Here is a 24,719-nt window from a genome sequence, read left to right as displayed (position 1 = left end):
CCTCAACTCTTTGTAGCGACACTAATCCCACCCAGAGGGCCCCATGCTCATGGCTTCTTCTAAACCTCATCGCCTCTCCAAGGTCCTCCTTCCAAGTACCATCCCCAAGGGGATTAGGGCCCAATACATGCATTCTGGGGGCGACATGAGCATTCAGACCGTAACACCAAAGCCCATGGAAAGGATGTCACTTCCGGACACCACTGCAGTAGGTGCTGGCAAAATTAATGTAGTTCATTTTTAGATTTTAATGTAGTTTGAAGTTAATGTAGTTCATTGTATGATTGATTGTTTAAATCAATGCCTCAAATTTGAGCTGGATGTTGTCTGTGGGCAAAGCATGATCTTAAGACGGAGGAAGGCTATAAAGTAGATATGATGTGGCTCTTGGCCCCCTGTAATCTCTCATAAATTAGGTAGACCTTTGGATTGAGCAACACACAATGTGATTCTACTCACAAGGACATGCTAGGTGCCCTGGACCTCAGGCAGTACCCCTGGCTTCAAAGTCCCTTTAATTTATTTGAGAGGTTTAATTACAGGGCTGATTGGAGAGCAGCCAAAGGAGGTCGATAAGTTCCGCTCTGTGGCTGGCGGACTTATAGGAGAGCTGTGGCATCTGAGGCATGAGCAGAATGAGGCTTACTCTGTCTTAAATTAAAATGTCTTATTACCAAGAGGCCATGCTGGAAGCTTGAAGGGATAACAAGATGGATTCAACACTTATTATCAAATGAGGGCCTCTCTAACCAGCACTTGCTAATATTACAGGGGGATATTACAGCTCTTCAAGGCCAAAGAAATCTCTCAGTCCATTCTTTGCAATGTTCAACACTCTCCACACCTTTCTGGATCATGATAACGTCAATCAGATGATTTTGACATTAGCCAAAATGTAGGCTTTAGCAGCAAGTGGGTTTTTAGAATGCTGGGTCGCAGGAGCATGCAGTAAGAACAGTATTAAGTACCCCAGGCGAAGTCCTGAGTCCTAGCAGCAGGCAGACCCTCCAAGGGAATGGATCGGTATCGGCATGCCTGTTGTGTAAAAAGTCTTTTTCTTTTTTTCTTTTTTAGATTCTCTATACCAACAGTCAGGTATCCCACATGAGTACATTCCTATGATTTCAGATGCTTTAACACTGAATTTAGTCCTCTTCACATCTGAATTTTGAGGCCCGAGTTGCTGAGACCAAAAGCACATTGTCACTTGAGTAGTTAGGTTTGCTCACCTTGGCCTGAGTGCCAGGGAAAGCATTTGAACTGGGCTGTGAATCTGCAGGCCTTTCCCGTGAGTACCAAGACCACCCCCAGGGTACAGGTTAATCCACTGGGAAGCAAATATTAGAGCTCCCATCTGCAGATAGTGTCTATCTTTTCCTTCTAAAGTTCTGCTTCTGGTTTTGCAATGACATATTTTTAACAGCTGGAACAGCGGAGCGAACTTTCTCTAATATATTATTATAGTCGTATGTGTCTTTGCTTTACAAGTAAAGAAATACACATGTTTTGGGGGCACTCGTTCAAACTCTTTTGTTGATGGGGCACATGATGCAAAGAGTTTGATGACCAGGGGTTTGGAGACTTGACCCTCCAGGTGTGGTTCATCAGCAGCATTAGCATCACTTAGGGAAGCTGATCGAAATTTGGAATACTGGACCCCACCTGCTGAATGGATCCCTGCCTCTCTCCAGGCTCCCCAGGAGGCTCTGATGTTCCCAAAAGCTTGAGAAGGGCTGGCCTAGAGGACACAGTACAGGTTCTGCTGGGGTCTTCAGCCCTGTTTCCACCGCCGACTATTCTGTGGCCAGAGTCACAACCTTGGTTTAATCAGTAAGGTCTGCGTAAGAATGGATAAGTCCCTTCCAGGTTGATGTGAGCTTTGTAAGAGGTAATCGATGTGAAGTGCCGGGTGTGGTGCACAGAGAGTCCTTCCTAAATGGTTGTATTCATGCAACTGACATTAAGTCATAAAGTGACCAGTGACCTTCCTACCTGTAAGCAGGGCAGATGGTCCTGCCTCCAGGGACATGAGGTCAACTCCTGTCCATATCATAATCTCCAGCCTGCTTGAAATATTCCTTTTTTTTAGGTAATATGCAATTATGGACAACCACGGTATACACTGTGATGTATTATGGGAAGACAATCCTAAGAAGGGTGTGGTGTCTGCTCCCAGGGGCTTAGTGAGGGAACCTAAGGTGTCATCATGTAAATAATAAACAGAAGCGCTGGAAGTATGAACACAGAAAACCAATGGAGGATATGCCCAGAGACTGGGGCTATTCATGGGTTGGGGGGTTGGGTAAAGGTTTGCATGGCATCAGCTTCTGAATTGTGAAGGATGTTTGCCCACCCGAAAATGGGTGGCAGGCCCTTCCTAAAAGAGGAAATGGTATGTGCCAGGTCAGGGCAGCCAAAAAAGGGTCTGCTTTGTTGGGAATGGGGTGGGGGAAATCTCAGTGACATAGGAAGGGAAGGGACTTGGGAGGGAGTGATGGAAGAGGAAGGTAATTATAAACCTGAGCCAGACCCTAAAAGGTCTTATGTGTCAAAACAAATCTCATATGTCCAGTTACAGAATTTCCATTCCTTTCTGGAAGACATGGATAGCAAGCTTAGATTTCTAAACGGGAGTTTTCACTTCAGGGATTCCTGATCCCTGGGATTGATAGGATAGATTATTTGATCAAGAACATCCATAGAAAGCAATAATGTTGTCAAATTCCAGAAGTCAAGGGTTTCTGCTGATTCCATGCTGTCAAAAGGACCCACTGAACACATTCACTGATGAATTTACGAAGTGGTTGTTTGTGAATAAATATGGCCAGTGTGACTTTTGTTAATAGTGACAACTTCAGAGACAACATGTGCCAGACACTGTGCCAAGCTCTTCACCTGCAACACATCATAGAATAATTATAAAAATCCTATGAAGAAGTGTCCCAATCTTCCCCATTTCACAGACTGAAGCTCAGAAGAGTTAAACACATTATCCAAAATGGTACAGCTAATAAGTGATGCAGCTGACATTTAATCCATTCTCTGAGAACCATGCTATTTTCTCTTTGCAAGAATAATTCTCTACTAACTTACAATGTTTCCCTTCAATTCTTGATATCCATCATCCATCCACCCATCCATCCATCCATTTATCTACTCCCACACCCATCCATCCATCCATCCATCCACCCATCTATAGCCCTCCATCTTTCCACTGGAGGCAGCTGGTCAAGATCTCTGGTTCTGGAGTCATACTGACTAGACTAGAATTATGAATCAACTACTTGTTAGCTAGGATGGAGCCTACATGACTTTAAGTTATGTGACGTATCCATGCCTCAGTTTCTCATCCATAACACATGGCTAAAAATGTTATCTTATTGGGCTGTTGTATAGATTAAATCAGATTGTCCATGTAAATGCACAATAATGTCTGGGAATAGACATTAGTTTTACTCAACTTCTTACACAGCAGTTTCTCTGTAAATGGTGAGTGAATGCAAATGTAGAAATGAAACAGAAGGAACATTCCAGGCTGTAAAAAGAGCTGGGTGAAGGAAACAGCCGTGGCAGACACGTGTGCATATGTATATATATGCACACGCATCTCAGAGGGGTCCAAGTGTCCAGCCATGATCTCTTTACTCCCCCAGGTCCTGGCTCTTGCGAGACGGTGAAGCTTCGTGTCCTGAAGTTTATTAAGGAGACAGAAGAGATCGTCTTGGCTTCCAACAGTTCTTGGTTCCCTCTGGGAGAGAGTTTCCTAGCGGCCAAAGGCATCTGGCTGACCAACGAGGAGCTCTCCCTTCCTCAACTCTCTCCACCCCGGGAGACGTTCTCAGAGAAGTTTCTGAGCGGGGGCGATTACGCCATTCGTCTGGCAGCTCAGTCTAGTGAGTTCCGTTTACTTCTGGCTTCTTGTTCCAGCTCGTTGGGAAGGCAAGGGCTTGACTTAGCTCAAACTTTGTGGCCTGGGTTTTCCCAGGCTGGTGGGTCCCTGAAAAGACAAAGTGGTTTTGTGTGCCAGTCAAAGCTGGAATGATGCACACCTCTCCAATATATTCCCGAATCCACCAGCACAGCCACTTGGGGGCAGGTCTCCACATTTTGTACCGCGGATGGTGCCCGAAGTCCACCACGCAGCCACATTTTTGCTAGAATGTGAGGGGACCTGGGCCGAAATGCTCATGGTCTGTTCTGAAGCTTCCCTCTACTTCTGTGGGGAAAAAGGAGTTCCATGCGATCAGAGCCGCGCTCACCATCTGTGATTCCTTTCACATGCAGAGAGTGGGGTTCAGGCACATGCCCACATTAACCCAGCGAATAGCTAGCAGAGCCTGGATGGTTTGGGCCCCCGGGCCTCTGTCCCCTGCCGCACTGGAGAAAGGGGAACCCTTTCTGATGCCCAGAGCCTGGGGCTGTCTCATTCCAGAGCCCCTGGTCTTCCTCCACCACCTGAAGCCTCTGGGGCAGGAGGGTCCGACCGCTCTCCTGGGCTTCTCACTGACCCCACACCAACTGGGCAGGGCAAACAATTGCTCTACTGCAAGCATCCCGAGCTCCCCGCTCCTTGACAGATGATCTCAGTGGCTTCCCTCTCCGGGCTTCTCTGGGCTGCGGTCACACAAAGCAAAGTGGCATTGCCCCTGACAACATCCGTGCCAAGACGAGAGCCCCCTCCCCACTGCCCCGGCCCTGCAGGCCAGGGCCTCCCTGCTTTCCCCCTCAGGGATGTCTGCTGCTGCCACCTGGGGACGGGGGCTCAGGTGTCCAAACCCCAGTGAGAATCTTCCAAGCACCATCTTTATTTCCTGCCTCGCTGCCATGCCCGTGGTCTCTTTCAGAGCACGAGGCACCACGTACTGTTTATCTTTCTGTTGTGGGGCCTGGCACAGTGCCTGACAGATAGAGGAAGCCCAGGCAGTGTTGCTAAACCATCCTTCTTGCTTCTTTTGTTCCCACTTTATTTCTCTTCCCTCCCTTCCCCCCTCCCCAAGTTCAGACACTTCTTTTCTCTGTTCCTCAGGGAAATAGGGACTTCTGCTTTCGGCAAGAAACCAGTTATTTTCCATTTCGTCCCTGGACGAGGTTTGATGTCATCAGAGGGTTATGTGGGACTGATGCTCGCGTGGTTGTGCACACTGGCTAGGGACGGACTGGAGAGGAAGGGGAGAAGCACTTCCTGGGATTTAGTCATTGAATGGCACAATGGCATTTTCTTCAGAAGTGAAGTTAAGGAAGCTCCCCCCCACCTAGCAGCACGCTCTGACTTTACATGTCTGGGGCGGTAGTGAAAAGAGGAAGGGTCCATGGAGAAGGACCAGGGGTGCTTATTTCTCGCGAATCCTTCAAGATGAGAGGAGGTGTTTCTAATCTCGCAGAGGAGAGGAAGCTGCTTGTGTGTAGACCTCCACGTCCTGCAGGGTCTGGGGCAGACCTAGGACCACAAGAGATGAGGGTCACAGAGTGTCTTTGGCCAACAACGCGTGGTCGCAGTGTTCTCGGGCCTGGGTAGGGAGGGATGCGGGAGTCCTTTTACCCAGCTGTGCTTGGCACGAGCTTGGTGCTCAAGATCTTTAGACATAAATGTCACACTTACCCTGTTGGGTAGGTATTAGAGCCGTTTCACGGGTGGGAAGACCGTGATTCCGAGAGCTTAGGGAGCTCGCTCTTGACAACTAAGATCACTCATGAGAACCGAGAGGTGCTGTGCCAGGATTCGGGCAGAAGCTCGTCAGACCCACCGTCTAGGGTCCTGGTCTCCTCAAGGGGTCCTGACCGTGGGCTGCTGGTGTCCCCCCTCTCTGAGAGGAGCAAGTCGGGAGATGTGCTCCAGAGGGAGGCCGACCACTGCCCGCTGGGCTGCCCTAGACCAGACCCTGCGGCTGCATGGCTGTTGTCAGTGCCAGAGCCCACGTGGCCGAGGCCCTTCCAGGGTGGAGGCTCACGCTGCTGCTCCCCTCTCTCCCTACCGCAGCCCTTGACTTCTATCAGAGACGCGACTTTCTCCCGGGGGAGTCCACACGCGCAGCCGCCCTGCTGCGGCCCAGCCCCTACGTGCCCCAGTGCGATGTGTGGGGAGGCTGGGAGCCCGTGCAGTGCCACGCCGGGACGGGTGAGTGGGGATGCGCACCCTGGGGCGGGGGTTGGTGGTGGTGGAGTGACACCCCACTTTGTCATTGAGAGCAAAGGACTTTGTGCTGGGATCAGTGTGCTGAGGCCCCTCTTTGGCAGTGGGTGGCAAATCCCTTAGCGTCTCTGACTGTGGTTTTCCCATCTGTTCGATGGGAATCAGGACCTATCAGCTGGAAGGTCCAGTGAGTCCTTGCGGGAGGGATTGGGGTGTGTGATCGTGGACGGGGGCAGGGGGCTTAGATGTGGGACTTGCTAGTACTTCTGTGAATGCACAGAAGGAAAGTTGTTTGGGGGCACATACACCTCTGACGCACTTTCTAAACTTCTGAGTCCTGACTCTTTCCTAGGGTACTGCTGGTGTGTGGACGGGAAGGGAGACTACGTCCCTGCCTCGCTGACTGCCCGCTCCCCGCAGGTCCCCCAGTGTAAGTGAAGCCCGAGGAGCTCTCTCCCGATCCTGGTGGTGGGAACTCTAGCCCAGCGGTGACAGCTGCTGTTACCCAGCCTAGGGATGCTCCTGGATCAGCCCCTGAGTGCCCTCAGACCAGCCCCCAAGGGCAGCCGGACCACATTTTCCCACATCCCCAGTCCTGCAAGACTCTCGTGATCTTGGCCCTGCCTGATCTGGGCACCTAGCTTCCTAGGAGGAGAGAGTCACCGATCACGGGGAAAGAGCCTGGAGTCCCCTTCTTCCCACCTGCTCCCAGGACACGTTCATCTGCTTCTGCCATCCCACAGTCTGACAACCGTCCCACAGCTGCCCGAGAGGCCAGCCTCCCCCCTGGGGCTCAGACGCATGTCATCAAGGCCCACATCACATTCAAGGATGATACACCCCTCTTCCCCCACGGGTCTCTGTCCTTCAGCCACGGCCTACTTCTCCTCTGAGGTTCCAGATATCTGCGCAGGGTCTCTCCATCTACCCCAATGGAGGGCCTGTCTGGGATCCCTGCTTTCCCCCTGCACCCACGGCCAGTCAGTTAGGAGTTTCACTGTCTCCCTCCCTCAGGCCCCACGGCCTGTGAGACATCTCGAGCCACCGGGCTGCTTTCCGGCTGGAAACAGGCTGCCTCCCAGGGAAACCCATCTGCAGAAGACCTCTTCATCCCAACCTGCCTAGAGGTAAGGCTCTGAAGGCCTAGGACGGTTTGAGATGGGAGCCAGGGCTTTCTCCCACACACTGAGGACGGTTTTTCTAGTTTTCAATCATCTTGTTTTAGTTAAAAACTCATGGGTAGTCACATGACATCAAAAACTAACGATGTACTGTATGGTGATGAACGTTACCTAGTGATGATAACAGAGAATATCTATTCTTTAAAACAAGGTAAAAACAAAGACAAAAACAAAAACACAAGAAAAACAAAACCAAAAAAAACTCACAGGTAGTTCTAGGCCTGGGCTTTCGTCTTCACCCTGGCAGACCCTGGCTGGGTGACTTTGGGCAATTTGCTTACCTTCTGTGTGCCCCAGTTTGCTTTATTTGACCCCGAGATTGGGCCACGTTTTTATCCTACCTAGTGCGAGGACTGCTTTTGGCCCCGGGAAATACCTTCCATGAAAACTGCAAAATAATCTCCACTTACATACTTGCTCCTGTGCCTTTCCCAAAGTCATCTTGGCCACATTGCTGTGCCCATATCATATCTGTTTCTTATTATAAAGGGAAGACATTATAATAGTACCTTTCTCAGATTGTTGGATGATTGCAGGAACTGATAGAAAACCCCAAAGAAAGGATTCTCACGGGAGTTTTAATCACTTACTTGCTGAGTGTTGGCAGTCTCTGCTCAGCCCCCGGTGGTTTCTGGAAGCCAGAGGAAGTCAGTCATGTAGAAGTTAGACTACAAACCCCTGAACAGAAGCTTCCTTATGATTTTTTAAGGGTTTTATGTCTTTAAGGTTTTATTTATTCATTTGAGAGAGAGGGAGGAGAGGGGAGATGGGCCGAGGGAGAAGCAGACTCCCTGCTGAGCAGGGAGCCTCGATCTTGGGACTCCAGGATCTAGATCTGAGCCAAAGGTGGTCACTTCACCGACTGAGTCATCCAGGCACCCCAAAGCTTCCTTCTTCTTTTTTATTATTGTTGCTTTTTGGGCTGTGGACGTGGATCCCAGTTACTACTGAGTTTACAGAGAAATTAGCCTCTTTAGCTTTCTATCTTGGCTGACAGCCCCTCCGGCTGGGACAGAAGTCTCTTCCACCATCCTAGGTTCAAGTGTCAGACCGTGGATAAGGAGAGGTAGAAGCCACAGCTTCTCTCTGAGGGAAGAGCAATTCTGAGCCGGCCCTGAAGGAGTGGTTTCTCAGCCTGCCTCCTGTGGAGGCCCCAGGGGTCAGGAACAGGACTCAAGCCTTCCACTGCCCCAGCTGGATGGCTGGGCCTTTGACCTAGCTCCCTCCGAGACGTTCAATTAGTGACCAGAATGTTCTCAATTTTAAGCCTTTCTTCTGTAAAATGTTTTCAAAGTTTTCCTTGCGTTTGAATCTTACCTGTATAGCTCCCAAGCTATGTAACCAGGGGCATAGCTGGCATAGCCGACCTCTCTCGGCCTCTGTGTAGAAAGGGGACAGGAGGGTCCCTGCCTCCTAGGGACAGCGTGACACTCTGGGCGTGGGGGATGGTGAGGACTGGCATGGAGTGGTCCTCATGGTTATGCTCCCTGTTACTGTCAGGTGCTCTTACCGCCATTTCTTGCCTGTGAACCCAGCACAGCAGAGTATGAGCAGCGGCGAGCAGAAGCCCAGAAAGCCCTCGCTGACAGCCAGGAGGCTGCGGCGGCTGGTTTTTTGCAGTGCACCTGCTGGTTCTCATGCTTTTCTGTGCCAGATGCAGGAGACAGGACAACGTCTATCATCAAGGCTCCTAGAAGGAGTGCGTGCAGGCATCAGTCTAGTCCTACCTCTTTTTCCCTTTAGTGGGGAAACGGAGGCCCAGCAGATCGAAGGGCCTTGCTCAGTGTTCCCCAGCTGGTCCCAGGACAGTCTGGGAGAGAAGGGCCCAGCCAGATACAGTCTGGGTAGCTGCCTTCTACTGATTTCTTCATTCTCTCTTATAGATGTTGCAGACCTCTTTTCTCCTAGGGTTGCTTGTGGAAAATCATTTCTGGCACTGGGCTGGGGAGCTTGGAGCAGGATAGTGGCTGGGCTTTGGGGCTGGACGGGTTTAGACCCAGCCCAGCTCTGCCATTCTCTGCCTATGGGATGTTGCTCTGACCCTTCACATCTCTGAGGCTCAGTTTTTCCCACCCTAAAAGAAGAGAACTGTGGGCCTGGCCTCATGAGATTATTGTAACCATCAATTCCAAGAACGTACATCAAGGGTCTGTAGCCCATGGCATCTTCCTCTCTTTTTGGAGAAACCATCCTTTTGAAAGGAACATTCTGGATGTCTGCCTGCTGACTTGTGGGCTGCAGTAGCATCTTCCCAGGGGTGACATGCCCTTGGCTTTGTCTCAGACAGGAGAGTTTGCCAGGCTGCAGGAGTTGGAGACCGGCCGCTGGTGTGTGGACCCAGCCTCAGGGGTGGGAGCGCCTCCCAGCAGGAACAGCAGCGCCCCATGTGAGTGGTTGCCTCTCCCCTTGCCCCTGCCCACCATGAGCACTGACTCCCTGTTCCATGGCTCTGGAAGCTTCTCCCCTCGCTAAGCCTCCAGTTCCTCTCTGTGAAAGAGGCACAGTGGCTTCTTTGGCAGGGAGGCACCAAGAAGGGCAGACCAGCAGGGTCCCCGATGCAGTGGCTCTGGGGCTTTCTGGGGGAACTGCCTATGTGTCGCAGATGCCACACTGGCCCCTGCCTGCTCCCTCAGCTGCCAGCCTGGCCCTGTCTGCTCTCCATGGTGAAGTCAAGATGATGTCCCCAAAGTGCAAAGGGGCTGATGTCCCTTCTTTGCCTCCCTGGGGTCCTCGGGGCCCAAGCGCCGCACCGTGACTCATTGGCCCTGGGGTAGGGGGCGGTGTGTGGATCTTACACCTCCCTGTGCTTCTCTCCTTTGCTGCATTTTCTGCTCTCAGGACCGGGTGTTATAAACTGTAGTCAGACTTTTCAAGAAGGAGGATACTCTCTTCCCCCCGGGTCTTCACGTGCTCTGGTTCAGCCACCTGCCCCTGTGCCCTCCCTGGCTAATTCCTACTCAGACCATGCATCAGTCCTTCCGGACTGGCCTCCCTTCCAGGGTGGAGGGCAGTGATTTCAGCGGGCTCCTGGACGACACTGCACACTGTCCCCCTCCCCTTTTCACTCTGCACTGTAATTCCCTCCCCTACTTGTTCAATCTCCTGAAAGGTGCCACTTTCTGTGACAGCAGTATGGGTGCATGTGTGTGTGTGCACGTGCGTGTGTGTGTGTGTGTGTGTGTGTGTGTGTAGGGGGAGTACCGACCTGACCAAGGCCCAGTCTTTGCCCTATCCCAGTCTAGCCCCACAGCGAGAAGACAGCCCCAGACCCTGAAGGGCCCAACAGGTGGCTGGCGGCAGGTGGCAGTGGGTGGCAGTTGGGAACAGTGAGTGGTGGCAGCCATGTGGGCCAGGGGCCCATTGGGCTTGTCTTTGTGTCCAGGCCCGAGCCTCTGTGAAGTACTCCCCAGTGGGGTCCCATCCGGGAGAGCCAGCTCAAGCTCTGCCCCAGCCTGCAGGGCAGAGGACGGAGGATTTTCCCCCGTGCAGTGTGACCTGGCCCAAGGCGTCTGCTGGTGTGTCCTGGACAGCGGAGAGGAGGTGCCTGGGACCCGTGTGGCCGGGAGCCAGCCGGCCTGTGAGAGTAAGCTGTGACCCTGGGGGACGCTCCCTGGGCTGCTGGTGGGGGTGGGGGGCTGGGGGGGGAGCTGCTGCTCATCTCTTCCTTCACGCAAGCTGGGGAGGACTCCCAGGCGCCAGGGGAGTCGGGGCGGGAGGGGCGATGGCGAGGGGCTGGGGGATGTGGAGGCAGTGGATTCTCATGATGCCAAAACTTGTGTCTACTTCCTAAGAGTGCTCAGCCCTGCAGCTGAAGTCCAGGAGGGTCTGGGCAGGGATCCCCAGAGCTGGTATCTCAGAACTGGGGTGCTAGTCTGCTGGGGGGGTCAGGGTCTTGGTCTCCCCATCCTCGAGTGGGGAAGGGGGCCTGATGGCAGGATCTCAGTGAGGAGGGGGCCATCCGAGCCGGGAGGCTTCAGAAATCTGTGGAGGTGTTGATTTATTTCTAGTTTTAGTTCAAAAAATTGTTTTGGTATCAAATACTAAAATATCCATCAGATAAATATATAATAGAATATTGAAACACATGATTACAGATTAAAATATATTTACTTGGTTTTCAGTGACTTACCTTTTATTTTTTCCTGTATACTCAAGTCACAGGATATTATAGTCATTTTAAAATATATATGAGCAAGTAGGTTAGACTCTGTGTGAATTCCGTTTCAGGACGGTAAAGGAAGATGCTGAAAAATATTTATTGCAAATTGGGGCATTGAGTCTGGTGGGATTGAGAAATACGGCGCTATGATTCTGATTTCATTGCAGCTGCCTTTCTTTTGCTGTCCTTATTGGTTTATTGCTTTATTTTTAAAAACTTGTCATCTGTCTACAACGTTCTGAATGGCGGAGACGTTTTGCTAGGCCTAGAGGGTTGTATCTATAAAAAGAATTGCTGTGGATTCGTGAGTGTGTATTTATATTTGGAAGGAGACAGGGGGAGGCTGCCGAAGCGGGGTGGAGGGAAGAGCCGCCCCCTCTCTCTGCAGGGCTCCTTCCCTTTTGTCTCTCCCCCTCCTGTGGTGTGCCCATGCCTTCCCCCACACGCCTGTCCATCCGAGCTCTGGCGTGCTCTTCTGTCCAGGGCTGGGCAAGGCAGGACCCTGTCACGCTCATCTCTGGGGCCGGGAGCAGCTGTCACCAAGCAGGAAACATAGGAGGTGCCCGATGGGTATTTATGGGCGGAACTCCCTGTCCTGTGCTCCCACAGAGGTGCAGTGTCAGCCTTGGTCATGGTGGAAACAGTCAGCACCCAGCTTCCTCGACATCTAAGAGTGGCTCTCACTGTCTGGGACCGAGGACATAGACGGATTGTCTCCCCCAGGAACAGGGCTGGGAGCACAGGTCCTATAAGGTTTGGGAAGACCCCATGTGACGTGGCCTTGTCGGGTTCCAGGACAGTGGCTCATGTGTACAGGAGACTGACCCGCTGAAAGTGCTTTTCACATCTCGTAGTTCAGTTTTGTCCCCTCAACAGCGCTGATGAATAGAACGGTCCCATCTCCCCATGTTATGGAGGACAAAACTGGGGCGCACGGGCGTTCATTAGCCTGTCCAGTCTCAGAGCCAGCAAGCAGGACAGCCAGCACCGACCACGAGGCTCCTCCTCCTCACGTGTCTGCAGAGTGTGGCGGAGAAAACCAGATGTGGGGAGCAGGCAGACTTGAATGCCAACTCGTCCACTCCCTTGCTGGGTGACCTTGGGCTGGTCCCTTAACCTCTCTGGACCTCAGTTTCCCAGTCTGAGGGATTCCCAGCACTATAGCAATTTCTTGAGTCATTGTTAGGATTCATTCAAATAGTCTTTATCAACTCCTCAGCTTGGTGGCTCAGAGCACAGACTCGGGGGCCATGCCTGGTCCTCTCCTGGCAGCCGCAGGACTTAAGAGTGGAAAGGCTCATCTCCCTGTGCTTCGCTGTCCTCATCTATGGCCGGAGGGTGACAATAGTCCTCCCCCATGGAGTTGCTTTGAAGATGAAATGGGTTCAGGGGAGGCACTCAGGACAGCCCCCGCACACAGTTAGCGAGCTGTGTGTCCCTGGGCAGGTCACTTAGCTCCTCTGAGCCTCCATTTTCCCCATCAATGAGATGGCCCTGCCTGAGCCCAGAAGAGAGCAGGGCCCTTGGAGATATTATTATAACTGCCAGTGTGGAGGGCTCCGAAGAAGAGATACGGGGGCCAGGGAGCACAGAGGAAGGGACAACGGTGGGGGGTGGGGGTGTGCATTCCTATCTCGGAGCAGCACCAGGTAAGGGGAAGCCCGTTTCTCCCGGGGTAGTGGTTAGATTCAGAGGACCCATGCCCAGGTGCTCTGTCCTTCCAAATCCTCAACATTCGGTTTCTTCCTCTGTAAAGGGAGGGTGATAACACCAGGGCTGCCGACTTCATGGGCTTATTTTGAGTAAGGGGCAGGGAAATACTGATCATGACAGAGTTTCACAAACTCGAAAATTCGTGGCTAACGATCACATATGGCGACGGGCAGCTTACCCTGGTGGGGCACCAAATGCCCCTTCTTTCGTTCTGAAAGGGTTAAATCATGTCCTAAAATTTCCAGCGCAGGCAGTAACGTAGTTTCTTGCTGTTCCCCATAATAATGACTAATGTTAATGGCCATTTATTATGTGCCGGTAACTCCTCTGAGCTCTTTATGGGCCTTAATTCATTTCGATTCCCACCATCCTTAAGAAGTAGCGTCATTGCTTACTGTCGCCATTTTTACAGAGGAGGAAGCTGAGACACAGAGACATTAATGAACATGCTCAAGGTGCTCAGCCAGAAAGTGATTGAGCTGGGATTCAAATCCCTGTTGGCTGGCCCCTGAGCCCACAGGCTGACTCTCCTCGTCCCCACAGACATGTGGCACTTGGTGAGAACCAACTCAGCAAGCCCACGGCTGATTACTGCAAAACCTCGACCCGACGCCAGTGTGGGTATTAAAGAGAGGGCCCCTGTACCCTGGAGGTCAGAATAGGTCATCCTACATCTTTGAGGCCCCCCTGAGGACCCTCGAGTCACATGTGGATTACAGCTGTGAAGACCAGACCCATGCAGGCGGCAAGGCTGTGCCCGAGAGTCAGATAATTAACTAAAACTCTGGTCATGTATGAAATTGGCTCACCGAGAGTGTGTGTTATTTCATTTACTTGTTCGCCCACTTATGTAACATATATCCCCAGAGCTTATGTTCTGGGGGGAACAGAGGAGAAGCACCCTCTTTCCTGCCCTGCGGCGGGGAGGCCGGTGTGCAGGTGATAAGTTTTGGATGATTGGAGGTCCACCCAGGAGGCCTGAGAGCTCGCTCCGTCCACCTGGGAGAGCCACGGAAGGACTTAGAAAGCAGGGAATGTTGAGCTCATAATGCAGGGTCAAAAAGGGAGTCCTCGAGGCAGCTGCGCAGGTGAAGGGAAGGCCTCGGGGTGCGCAAGCAGGCTGTGTTCAGGGAGCGATAGCCCTGCGGAGGCAGAGGGGCTGGAGGGGATGAGAGAAGAGAGGGAGGGTCAGGTCCGTAGGCCCTCGGGGCAATTGAGAGCCTGTGTCCAGCTTCACGGGGGGCATCTCCACTGGTGGGCGGGCTTGGATGGGATGGAGCCAGGTGTGGAAGCTTCTGGAGGTAGTGTTTTGGGAACAGGTGGTTAACACCTAAATGAAGGTAGTGCAGGGGGGACGGAAGGCGTGGTCTGCAGCCCTCCCTTGCTCTGGGGAAGGGGGATGGGACCATCTGGGGGCTGCTGCGTGTTTTGCTTGGGACAGCTGGGGGTTGGGGTGCATGTTGAGCTCGGGACACTGATGCAGGAGCAGACCTGGCCACAAGTGAGGAGGTCTGGTGCGCTGCCTTCGACGTGGAGACAACCAGGTGGCAAATGGACTGACAGGTGGAAAGGAGCTCGGAGGATCCAAGCTGGAGAGGAAGACCTGGGTGTGGTTCCCGCTCAGGAGTCTGTTCAAGCGGCGAGGATGCGCTCGCTCTAAAAGAGGGCGGAGAGGGAGGGGAGCGGGCCGGGGAACGGGAGAAGCCAGAGCCCCCTTGTGCGGCTAGCGCCCACGGGGGCCCCTCTTTCCTTCCAGGCCCCCAGTGCCCGCTGCCGTTCAGCACTTCGGCTGTGGCCGGCGGAGTGATCCTGTGTGAGCGAGCCTCGGGCGCAGGAGGAGCCCCCGTCCAGCGGTGCCGGCTGCTGTGCCGCCGGGGCTATCGGAGCGCCTTCTTGCAGGGGCCACTGGTCTGTAGCCTTGAGGAGCAGCGCTGGGTGTCCCAGCCGCCCCAGCCCCACGCCTGCCAGCGTGAGTGTCCACCCAGGACCCAACTTTCTCTTGGGGCTCAGGGCGGAGCACCTGCATTTTCCCCGCCCGAGTGTAGCATTTCCATGGTAAGCCAGGTGGCATCAGGGGGGGGAGAGAGGGCCCCACGAAGCATATTCTAGAAGGAGCAGATGTGCCTCACAGACTCCTAGGGTTAAGCTTTATTTGGGCTTCTCTGGAACAATCTGCTCCTTGGAAGAACTGCCAGCATCTCGGGCTCTCCTGGGACGTGGTGGATACAGGACTGTAAGTAGGAAGTAGGTGTTCTGATGGCCATATTGGTTCCTGTGGTGTCGACAAGCTCAGAGCTGTTTGTCTGGGCTCTGGGAGCAATGCTGACTCACCAACCTCTCCCTCTCCTGAGTCCGTCCGGGGCTCCGTGGCTAATGCCTGGTAGAGCTCTGGGGCCTTGACCCTCTCGGTGGGTATCAGTTCTGATGGCTGTGGGGCTGGGCCCTTGGAATATCAGCAAAGGTCCTCTCTCCTGCTCCCCCAGCGAGCCTGTTGGTGTGCCCACATGGCTGTGAGGCCTTAGTGGGCTCTGACTGCATCCGCCTTGGCTGAGGCTGGCCATGATTACTCACAGTCTAGCAGGGCTGGGGAGGGTGCTGGGACCCGCACGGGGTCCCCCCAGGGCACCAGGAGGAATGTCTGAGACAGATGCCCAGATCCTGGGGCTGTCACAAGCCTCTGGGTGGTTGTCGGAAGACAGTATTTGTAGTAAAGCTGCTTGGGATCAAAAAAGAAAAAAGAAAAAAAAAAAAACCAAATATGCTATCCAGAAGAACATCTAACTTTTGATTTTGGCTCAGGTCCTGAGCTCAGGGTGGTGGGATCAAGCCCTGCATTGGACTTTGCACTGGGTATAGCATCTACTTAAGATTCTCCCTCTCCCTGCTAAAAAAAATGTTGTCCAGAAAAAGGTCAGTATGATTTGGACAAATCAATGGTCTATCTCCCTGATGGTGACAAAGTGGCCTAAGCTGAAATTAAGACCAGGCTAATCAAGACTGGATCTAGAGTAAGGCATTTGGGAGAAGAGAGGAGTGAGTCCTGAGCCCTTAACATTGTATGCAGGGCCATTGTGTATGACTGTATAGGTTGTGCACTGAACAATCTTAGAATATGCCTTTCATATAATCCATGGTGTTCCATCTTAACTGGCAAAATCCTATGTAGCAGCCCTGTTTTGAATGCAAGATAACACGGAAGACTTTCTAAGAAGAATGTCCTGCCTGGAGCCCCAAAATGTAGAGCAGTGTGCTTTAGAAGCTGAGGCAGGACTGAGCATGCCATGAGGATGCTAAGTAATTTCAGAGCCATCATGCTGGGAAGTGCTTGGACTCAGGACGGTAGTGCAAGGTGGTAGTGCGTGTGTGTTCTAAGCTAGATGAAGAAGGGTGATTTGACCGAAAAAAAAAAAAACAACAAAGAAAAGAAAGGCATTCCACAGGTGTGTTGCCTATGTCTGCTGACCTCCGGGGCTTGTGTGCAGGGCCTCAGCTGTGGCAGACCCTCCAGACCCAAGGGCAGTTCCAGCTCCGGCTCCCGCCCGGCAAGATGTGCAGTGATGACTACGCGGGCTTGTTCCTGGCTTTCCAGGTCTTCATCTTAGATGAGCTGGTGGCCCGTGGCTTCTGTCAGATCCAGGTAGGTCCCTGACCTTCCGCACGAGTCGGGGCTTGGACTGGGCTCTGGGTCACTGTGGCAGAGCACCTCAGGGCTCAAATGAACCTAGGGTTCGCCTCTCACTCATTTTACCAATAGGCAAAGTGAGGTTCAGGACAAGAATGCCCCTTGGCCAAGGCTAATCGGAGTGGTGGGATGGAATCCGTACTCATCACTGGCCATTCTTTCTGTGTAAAGATGTCAAACCAGGTGTGTGCTGAGTGCTTGTGAGGCACCAAGTACGGCTCGCTGTTGGCTGGATTAGCAATGCTCATGGAGACCCTATTATTAATCCCGCTTTGTGGATGAGGGGCATGAAGCCTGGAGGGCTTGCATAATTGTCCAGAGCCACACAGCTGGGGATGAGGAGCCAGGCAGATGACATGGGGACAGAGCTGTGAATGCCCATGGAGGACTCCCACCACCCATGGAGGAGGGGCTGTAGGAGAACGGAAATACCAGGATGCACTCCCTGAACGCCTGTGCCAGACGTGTCTTTAACAAACCTGCTAGAAGGCATTATGGACCCTCCCTGGAAGGACACTATTGCATGCCAGCAGACATACCTAGTCCTGTGAATAATGAAATGTCAGAGTTTTTAGCTATTTAATAAGCAAAGTCTTCTGTGATTTGAAGTCACCAGTATTCACAGAAGGAGTCTTTAAAAATTGCTCAATTTGGGGCATCTGGGTTGCTCGTTGCTCAGTCAATTTAGCGTCTGACTCTTGATTTCCACTCAGGGCTTGATCTCAAGGTCTTGGGATCAAGCTTTGAGTCGGGCTCTGCACTCGGCGGGGAGTCTGCTTCAGGATTCTCTCCCTCTCCCTCTGCCCCTCCCCCTGCTCATATGCACACCCTCTCTCCCAGATAAATAAATCTTAAAAGACAAAAGTCGCTCAATTAAGTAAGTTCTTGTTTTGTTCAAACCTTCTTAACTCATAGAGAAACTCAGTTTTAACCCCTTATGCTAAAAATTTTTGGAGAATATACATTTTCACAAAACCAAATACAGAGAGTCATAATTCTAAGACAAAGACAAACATAGATTGCCCCCTTTTATCCAAAGAAATGTACTTGACAACACGGGCAGTAATATGTATTAATTATTGAGCCCGGGCTCTGTTCCTGGGACTCTGCTAGAAGCTCTACATTCCTTATCTCTACTTATCACAGCACCCTGCCCAGCGAGCATCAGTAACCCCTAAGTTATAAGCTGAACTAAAGCCCACCGAAAGTAAGTTGCCCAGGATTTCACAGAGCTAAGTCCAGGTCCTTTTAGACTCTTTCCTAACACCAAGTTTGTTCGTTCGTTTGTTCGTTTGTTCCATCCTTCCTTCCTTCTTTCTCCCATTTAACAAATGTTTGTGTGCCTGTTACAGGCTAGGGACGGTTTCAGGCACTGAGGACTAACGAAGGCAAAACAGCCAGGCATTAGTTAAAGCAGTCAGGACAGACTTTAATCAGTAATATACTAATGCTGTAGGGAAAAGGAATCCAACTCGATTGGGACTCAACTTTGATTTGTGCCTGGACCCTCGTGATCCTCAGAGGGAAGAGAGGGTTAGTGGTGCCTTGCCCCCTGGGGTTGGGTTGAAGGGAGGGTGGAAGGAAGTAATGTAAGGCACATTCTGACACCTGGTGTGGGCTCAGCAAGGTTGGCTCCTGACTCTGTTCTTTTTTTTTAATTTTTGTTGTTGTTGTTGGGGAGGTGCTTGGGTTGCTCAGTCTGTTAAATGACTGCCTTCAGCTCAGGTTGTGATCCTGGGATTGAGTCCCGCATTGGGCTCCCTGTTCAGTAGGGAGTCTGTTTCTCCCTCTCCCTGTCTCTCTACCCCTCCTCCCCCACTCGTGTTTGGTCTCTCTCTCTCTCTCAAATAAATAGATTAGATCTTTATATATATATATAAACAAATATATGTTTATATATATATATTTACACAAATATATATTTATATATTATATATATATGTATTATTATTATTATTTTTTTTTTTGAGAAAGAGAGATAGAGAAAGTGAGGAGGGCCAGAGGGAAAGAGGGACTCTTAAGCAGGCTCCATGCCCAGCACAGAGCCCAACTTGGGGCTCTATCTCATGACCCCAAGATCATGACCTGAGCCAAAATCAAGAGTCAGTTGTTCAACCAACTGAGCCACCCAGGCGCCCCAGGGACTCTGTGTTCTGGAACTTAAGGCATCTCTCTCCATGTAGGCAAAGACTTTTGGGACCCCTGTGTCCATTCCTGTCTGTGACGGCTCCACGGTGCAGGTGGAGTGTCTGACTGGGGAGCGTTTGGGAGTGAACGTCACGTGGAAGCTGCCACTGAAGGATGTCCCCCCGGCTTCTCTTCCTGATTTGCATGACATTGGTATGTTTGGCGACACTATGTGGCCTCAACATTATACAACTTCTTGGAAGCTGTTTCTCCATCTGTCATATGGAGACAGTGGAGCCTATAATGCCTTCCCGGGAGGTGCTAATGAGCGAATTATGCCCTGGCCCTTGGAGGACCCAATTATTAAAAAGTATATAAAAATCAGCCTCCTGCTAGTGGCTTACTAGAGTTAAATAATATCTCCCGATTGCACTTCCGTGGATAGTTTCTAATTCTTCCCTCGATTTGCTGGGCACAGAGAAGGAGACGGTTGTGAAGAAGGGGAGAGTTGGGGGGGGGGATCTGAATTGGTTTATAATTGATGTTCTGCACACTTGCAATTATAACACATCTCAGACCACTTATGCTCTTTAAACCCATCGTGACGCTGTGTCAAGTGGGGCAGGTGTGTGGATGACCTGAGGGAGTGGAAGGATCCAAGAAGGAGGCACAGAGTGGACCGTGCGATGGTGCTGTGAGCCAGTGTAGATAGAATCCATATTGTGACCAGGGGTGGGCAGCCCCCTTTGCTCTCCTACCACCCAGTGGCCAGACACCCTGGGTCAGTCCTGGCTGCAGCTTGACTTCTGTTCGACGATGGGGAGCTTCTGGAAAATGCTGCCAGAGTGTGACCCCGGGGGAGAGACTGAGTGTCTCTCATTGTGCAGTCCTCGTGGCAATAGTATCCCCCAAACAGTGTTAGGAATCAGGGGTCCTTTTCTGCTGCTGGAAAGAGCTTGGAAGATTCAGATGTGTTTGAAGATGCAAAAGGAGGAGATGTTTATTTCTGGCGTCCATGCTGACGACTGTGATTTCAGGCCTCCGGCTGACTTTCAGTAGCCTGCTGTAGCATGGTGCTGATTGTGTGTGGGAATCCATCCCAATTCCAGATGTGACACTTGTCTGCTTTTTTCCTAGGAAATACTTATGGATTGGCAGCTGGATGCCTTTTCAGTGTTTAACTAACCACTGAGGTAGATGGCTGTGTTCCCTCCTGGAGGCTAGGCCTTCTCTTTGAGTGGTCCCATCATACACATTTGCTCTTAGAATCTTCACTGATTACAAGAGAGGCATTGTCAGCCCCATTTAGCAGATGGGGAGAGAGAGGTTTGAAGATCGTGGTTTGCCAAAGGTTGGAAGAGTTGTGTACCCATATAGAACACCTGACATTACTGACTGAAAATAGGATATCTTGTACCGGTGGGTCTCATGTTGGTGCCACAGAAATGATAGGATCCAGAGACCTGGGTTAAAATCCTAGTTGCATCACTGCCTCCTATGTAACCTTGGGCCAATCTGTCCCCTTATATAGGCCTCTGTTTCTCCCTCTGTAAAATGAGTAACCAGGCAATGCTTACATCTCATTTCTATGTGGACATTCTGGGTGGCTCTGCCCCTTGGTCTCCCCTGGCCCTTGCAGAGAACAGTGGTGACATTCCTGCCTCATCCCGTGTCTTGCAGAGGAGGCCTTAGTCGGCAAGGATCTCATTGGACGCTTCACAGATCTGATCCAGAGCGGAGGGTTCCAGCTTCATCTGGATTCCAAGACCTTCCCAGCAGACACCTCCATCTACTTCCTTCAAGGAGACCACTTTGGCACCTCTCCCAGGACGTGGTTTGGCTGCTTGGAAGGATTCCGCCAAGTCTTGGCTGCCAGCAATGCCACTCAGGACCCATTGGGGTGTGGTAGGTCCACTCCCTCCCCTGGGACTGCTGTTTTCAGACATGTGAGGCTGTGAAAAAGGCCACCAGAGCCCTGGAGATAGATCACTCTATCAGAGTGGGGAATCACTCATTTAATTGTCTGGCTAAAGCCTTTCAGTTACCCACTCTGCGTAGGCATGTGGTCATCACCCCATCAGGTAGTGGCCGAAATAGAGGCACAGGTGACATGACCGAAGAGATCGTTCTTCTTGCCAGGCTTGGGCCTTGGGGTCTGGGCCATGTTGTCTTTGTGGAGAAGGCTGATGTCCATCCTGTGTGCCTGCCAACATTTCTTAGTCTGGTTATGGCAATGTGGTCCTCATCACCATGTCCAAATGGCCATTGATCAAACTAGGACTTCACCCCTCAGGGGAGGCGATTCCTGGAAAAAGTTAACAGGGGTTGTCCTTTTTTGCCCTTCCCCTATGTATCTTTGAAGTGTTTTTTTTGTTTGTTTGTTTGTTTGTTTTTTGTTTTGTTTTCCAAGAACGCAGCTGCAAGTTTATTGAATGGCAGCTGCATGAGTCCCTTTGGCTCCCATCACGAGTCAACACAAACTCTGGCCCTAAGAGAATCCATATTTATCATCATCCAGCTCTATAAGTTTGAATTCCTGGTCTGGTCTCATGGGGCCAAAAACCATGGTGTCAGCAGGGCTGTGTTCCTACCAGAGGGGATCTGTTTCCTTGACTTTTCTGGGGTCTACACATTGCCCATAGGTCTTGGCTCGTGGCTTCCTTCCTTCATCTTTGAAGCTGCAGTGCTGTAGCTCTCTGGACCCTGCCATGGTCACAGCTCCTTCAGACTCTGTCTTTCTCTTCCCATGACCCTGGTGGTCACACATAGCTGGGCAATCCAGGACACTTCCCTACCTTCGGGTCAACTGTTTGGACCAGTTTCCCCTTGCCGTGTAACCTACTGTGTTTGTGGCTCCCGAGGATCAGGATGTGGCTGTCTTTTCTGCCTCCTACTTCCAAGGGCTCGCGATGAGAAGCCTTCCTCCCCTGTGGCATGAGACAGAGGAGCATTGTTGCTGAGCTGCAGAAAGGGAAGATGTTTTTCAGTTATTTATTTTCCATTATTTATATTGGTTGTAACACAAGAACTACACAGCCTCTCCTCCTGTGAAATGGGCCAAGTTCTAAACTCCACGTTGGATTTAAGATGCAGCTGATTTTTACCACAGAAACTCAGAGATGCACCCACCGCCCCCACTGCCCACTAATATCTACAGAAGATTTTGCAGTTTACAATGCACTTTCAGAAGTATTTACCACTCATGACGGGCCCTGGTGGCACATCATGCCCCCATTTAACAGATGAAGAGTTTGAAGCTCAGATGAAATGAGCTAGAGCATGTGTCGTGTCCAGAGCAGGGCTGACTCACAGGAGGGACTCAACTTCACAAAACCAGTCATCTGTGGGTGTGTAACCCAAGGCCCTCTGGGACCAGAGCTCATGCCCTTTCTATCCCACAGAGACGCCCAAACAAAGAGGATAAGAAGTAGGTGGAGTGGAAGGTGCCACCTGCCAGGGTGGGTGGAACAGGGTCAGAGTGAGGGGGGGTTTCAGAACCCCCACCACTGTTTTCTCACACTTACCAGGAAGAGCCCTGGATTCCACTGCTCGTGTGTGTGTGTGTGTGTGTGTGTGTGTGTGTTGGGGAAGAGTGTGTTGCGGGGGTGTATTTGGAGGAGCAGCAAGAATCTGCTTTTGTAGTCACCCCAGGTAGTGTTGGGAAGGGAGTCCAAGAACCCCACTTGGGTGCACTCCCGGGAACATGGTGCCCAGAAGAGGAGGATCAGGAGTTGGAGACAGGTGCTAGGCAGGGCCCAAGTGAGAGACCCCTTACTGGCTCTGCCTTTGCATCCCCCACCCTCCACCATGACCCTGCTCCTGCATATAAAATCAAGCCCTGGTTCAGAAATCTGAACCCGAGTTTCCTTCTAGGGAACTCCTTTGTTGATTAGATTATTTCATGTCTATCAAGATGGATAGCCCAGCTCAACAGGAAAGACAGAGCAGGCAGGAGAGGCCGAGCTAGGAGCACAGCGGTTTTGTCTGAAGGATGGTAAGCGGTGCGGGCACTGGTGGGTAGAACTCAGGGTGGCAGAGTTTTAGAGTGAGTGGGAACCACAGGGTGGCCTGGAAATGGGACTAAGTAAAATGTTTTGCCTGGGCTACACTTGCTGCAGGACAGGACTTGGCAGTCTTGTTCCACAAAGGGCCAGAATGCAAGTATCCTGGGCTTCCTAGACAATACAGTTTTTGTCTCGGTGATCTAACTCATCCATGGTAAGGAGAAGAGCATGGCTGTGTTCTAATAAAGCTTTATTGGCCAAGCAAAAGGGAGTTGCATTTGGCCCATGGGCTGGGATTTGCCAGTCCTAGCTCTAGATAAACCTACGTTCTGTTTTGCAGCTGCTATAGCTTTTTACAGACTCCAAAGAATCATTGATCGTGCCATTCAGCCCCACCTTCTTATTCCAAATGGTTAGAACTATCTAGAATGGAGTTCACAAAAGCAGCACTGAAAGCTCTGGGTTTTCTCTGCTGTCAGTGATAATATCTACTTGTACTGAGTTTCTAATATGTGCTGGGTCTTCCTAGCATTTCTCTGGTCTAGAGGGTCAGGTATTATCAATCCCATAGTTTGGATGAGGGAGCCAGTGGTATTAGGAAACTGCTCTTGGAAGCCAAGTGGCTTCAAATCCTGGGTCCAACACCTTCTCAGTGTGGGTTCTTGGGACATTGCTCATCCTTGCTAGGCATAATCTGAAAAATAGGGAAAATAAGACCTATTTCGTGGGGATCGTGGTTTGCACATCATGTAATCAATACAAGTATATCCCTTCACACGTGGGAATGCTCCACAAATGGCCTTGTTGATTGGCCCTGCTGGGCTCCAAACTCAGCTCCACTGATTCCAGATGCTCTGTCCTCTGCGTCACGTGTTGCTCTTCTCAACAAAGGGGCTCTTAGTGAAATCACACCGTTGGATTCTTGTGTCTATTCTTATTGGCTCTTTGCCCCTTCTGAGGCACATCTGGAACACAGCTGTGTGGCTGCAAGCAGAGCATTGTCCTGTGGAGATGAAGCAGGGTTTCTTGTGTCATCTCAGTGGGGCTAAGCTGTATGATTCCCCCTGGAGGGCAATGACTCAGGGGGCTGAGTGGGAATGTCCCCCTCCTGTGACTCATGTGGGCATGGAAGCTTGTGTCCTGGGAACAGAGACCACAGGAAGGAAGGGGCTTGGTTTGCAGCTCCGATGGGGTCAGTTACGTTCACCCTCTTGCCTCAAGGCCAACCACGCAGCTTCCCTTTAGAATGACCTGTCGGCAGCCTTCGTACCAGTTCAGTCCGTTAAGGAAAATCTTAGAGAGATTATCAGGATTTTTATTTTCCATTCTAGACAATGTAAACTTTCACTCATCCACTACAGGTTCTTAGAACTGAGCTAGTTCTCTATGGTTTTTTTTTTTTTTCCCCTGAAGTAATATGTTACATCCTGTTCCCTCCCTCCTCCTTTCTTTCCTCTCCCTTTCTTCCCACCTAGGCGTGTAGCCATCCATTCAAGTTTAGAAATCGTAATTATGTGTTAAACATCAGTTTGCATACTTAGGCAGGCCAAGGTCATAGCTCTGCATTTAAAGAACTCAGTCTGGGTGTGGAAGAGGGAAATGAAAAGCCAGATAAATGTCCATGTCAAAGCCTTTGACGTGGAAATCAGGGCATTCAGGGAAGACTTGCTGGGGCCGGCGGCTTGAAGTCTTGAAAGGCACATTGGAATCGCTGCTCAGGCAA

General features: G+C 51.2%; 1 protein-coding gene across 1 annotated transcript in view; it reads left to right on the top strand.

Annotated features, from left to right (window-relative positions):
* TG (thyroglobulin) overlaps positions 1-24,719 on the top strand; it is a 244,302-nt gene that overhangs the window by 26,074 nt on the left and 193,509 nt on the right. The window contains exons 11-20 of the mRNA XM_044244917.1: positions 3,654-3,893; positions 5,978-6,115; positions 6,483-6,560; positions 7,145-7,257; positions 9,595-9,697; positions 10,694-10,894; positions 14,940-15,152; positions 16,666-16,820; positions 19,049-19,205; positions 20,673-20,897. Coding sequence (XP_044100852.1) covers positions 3,654-3,893; positions 5,978-6,115; positions 6,483-6,560; positions 7,145-7,257; positions 9,595-9,697; positions 10,694-10,894; positions 14,940-15,152; positions 16,666-16,820; positions 19,049-19,205; positions 20,673-20,897 — 1,623 coding nt within the window. The remainder of the gene's footprint in view (positions 1-3,653; positions 3,894-5,977; positions 6,116-6,482; positions 6,561-7,144; positions 7,258-9,594; positions 9,698-10,693; positions 10,895-14,939; positions 15,153-16,665; positions 16,821-19,048; positions 19,206-20,672; positions 20,898-24,719) is intronic.

This window comes from Neovison vison, chromosome 4 (genome assembly GCF_020171115.1).
Source record: "Neovison vison isolate M4711 chromosome 4, ASM_NN_V1, whole genome shotgun sequence".
Lineage (NCBI taxonomy): Eukaryota > Metazoa > Chordata > Mammalia > Carnivora > Mustelidae > Neogale > Neogale vison.
This window is presented reverse-complemented; position numbering and strand designations above follow the sequence as displayed.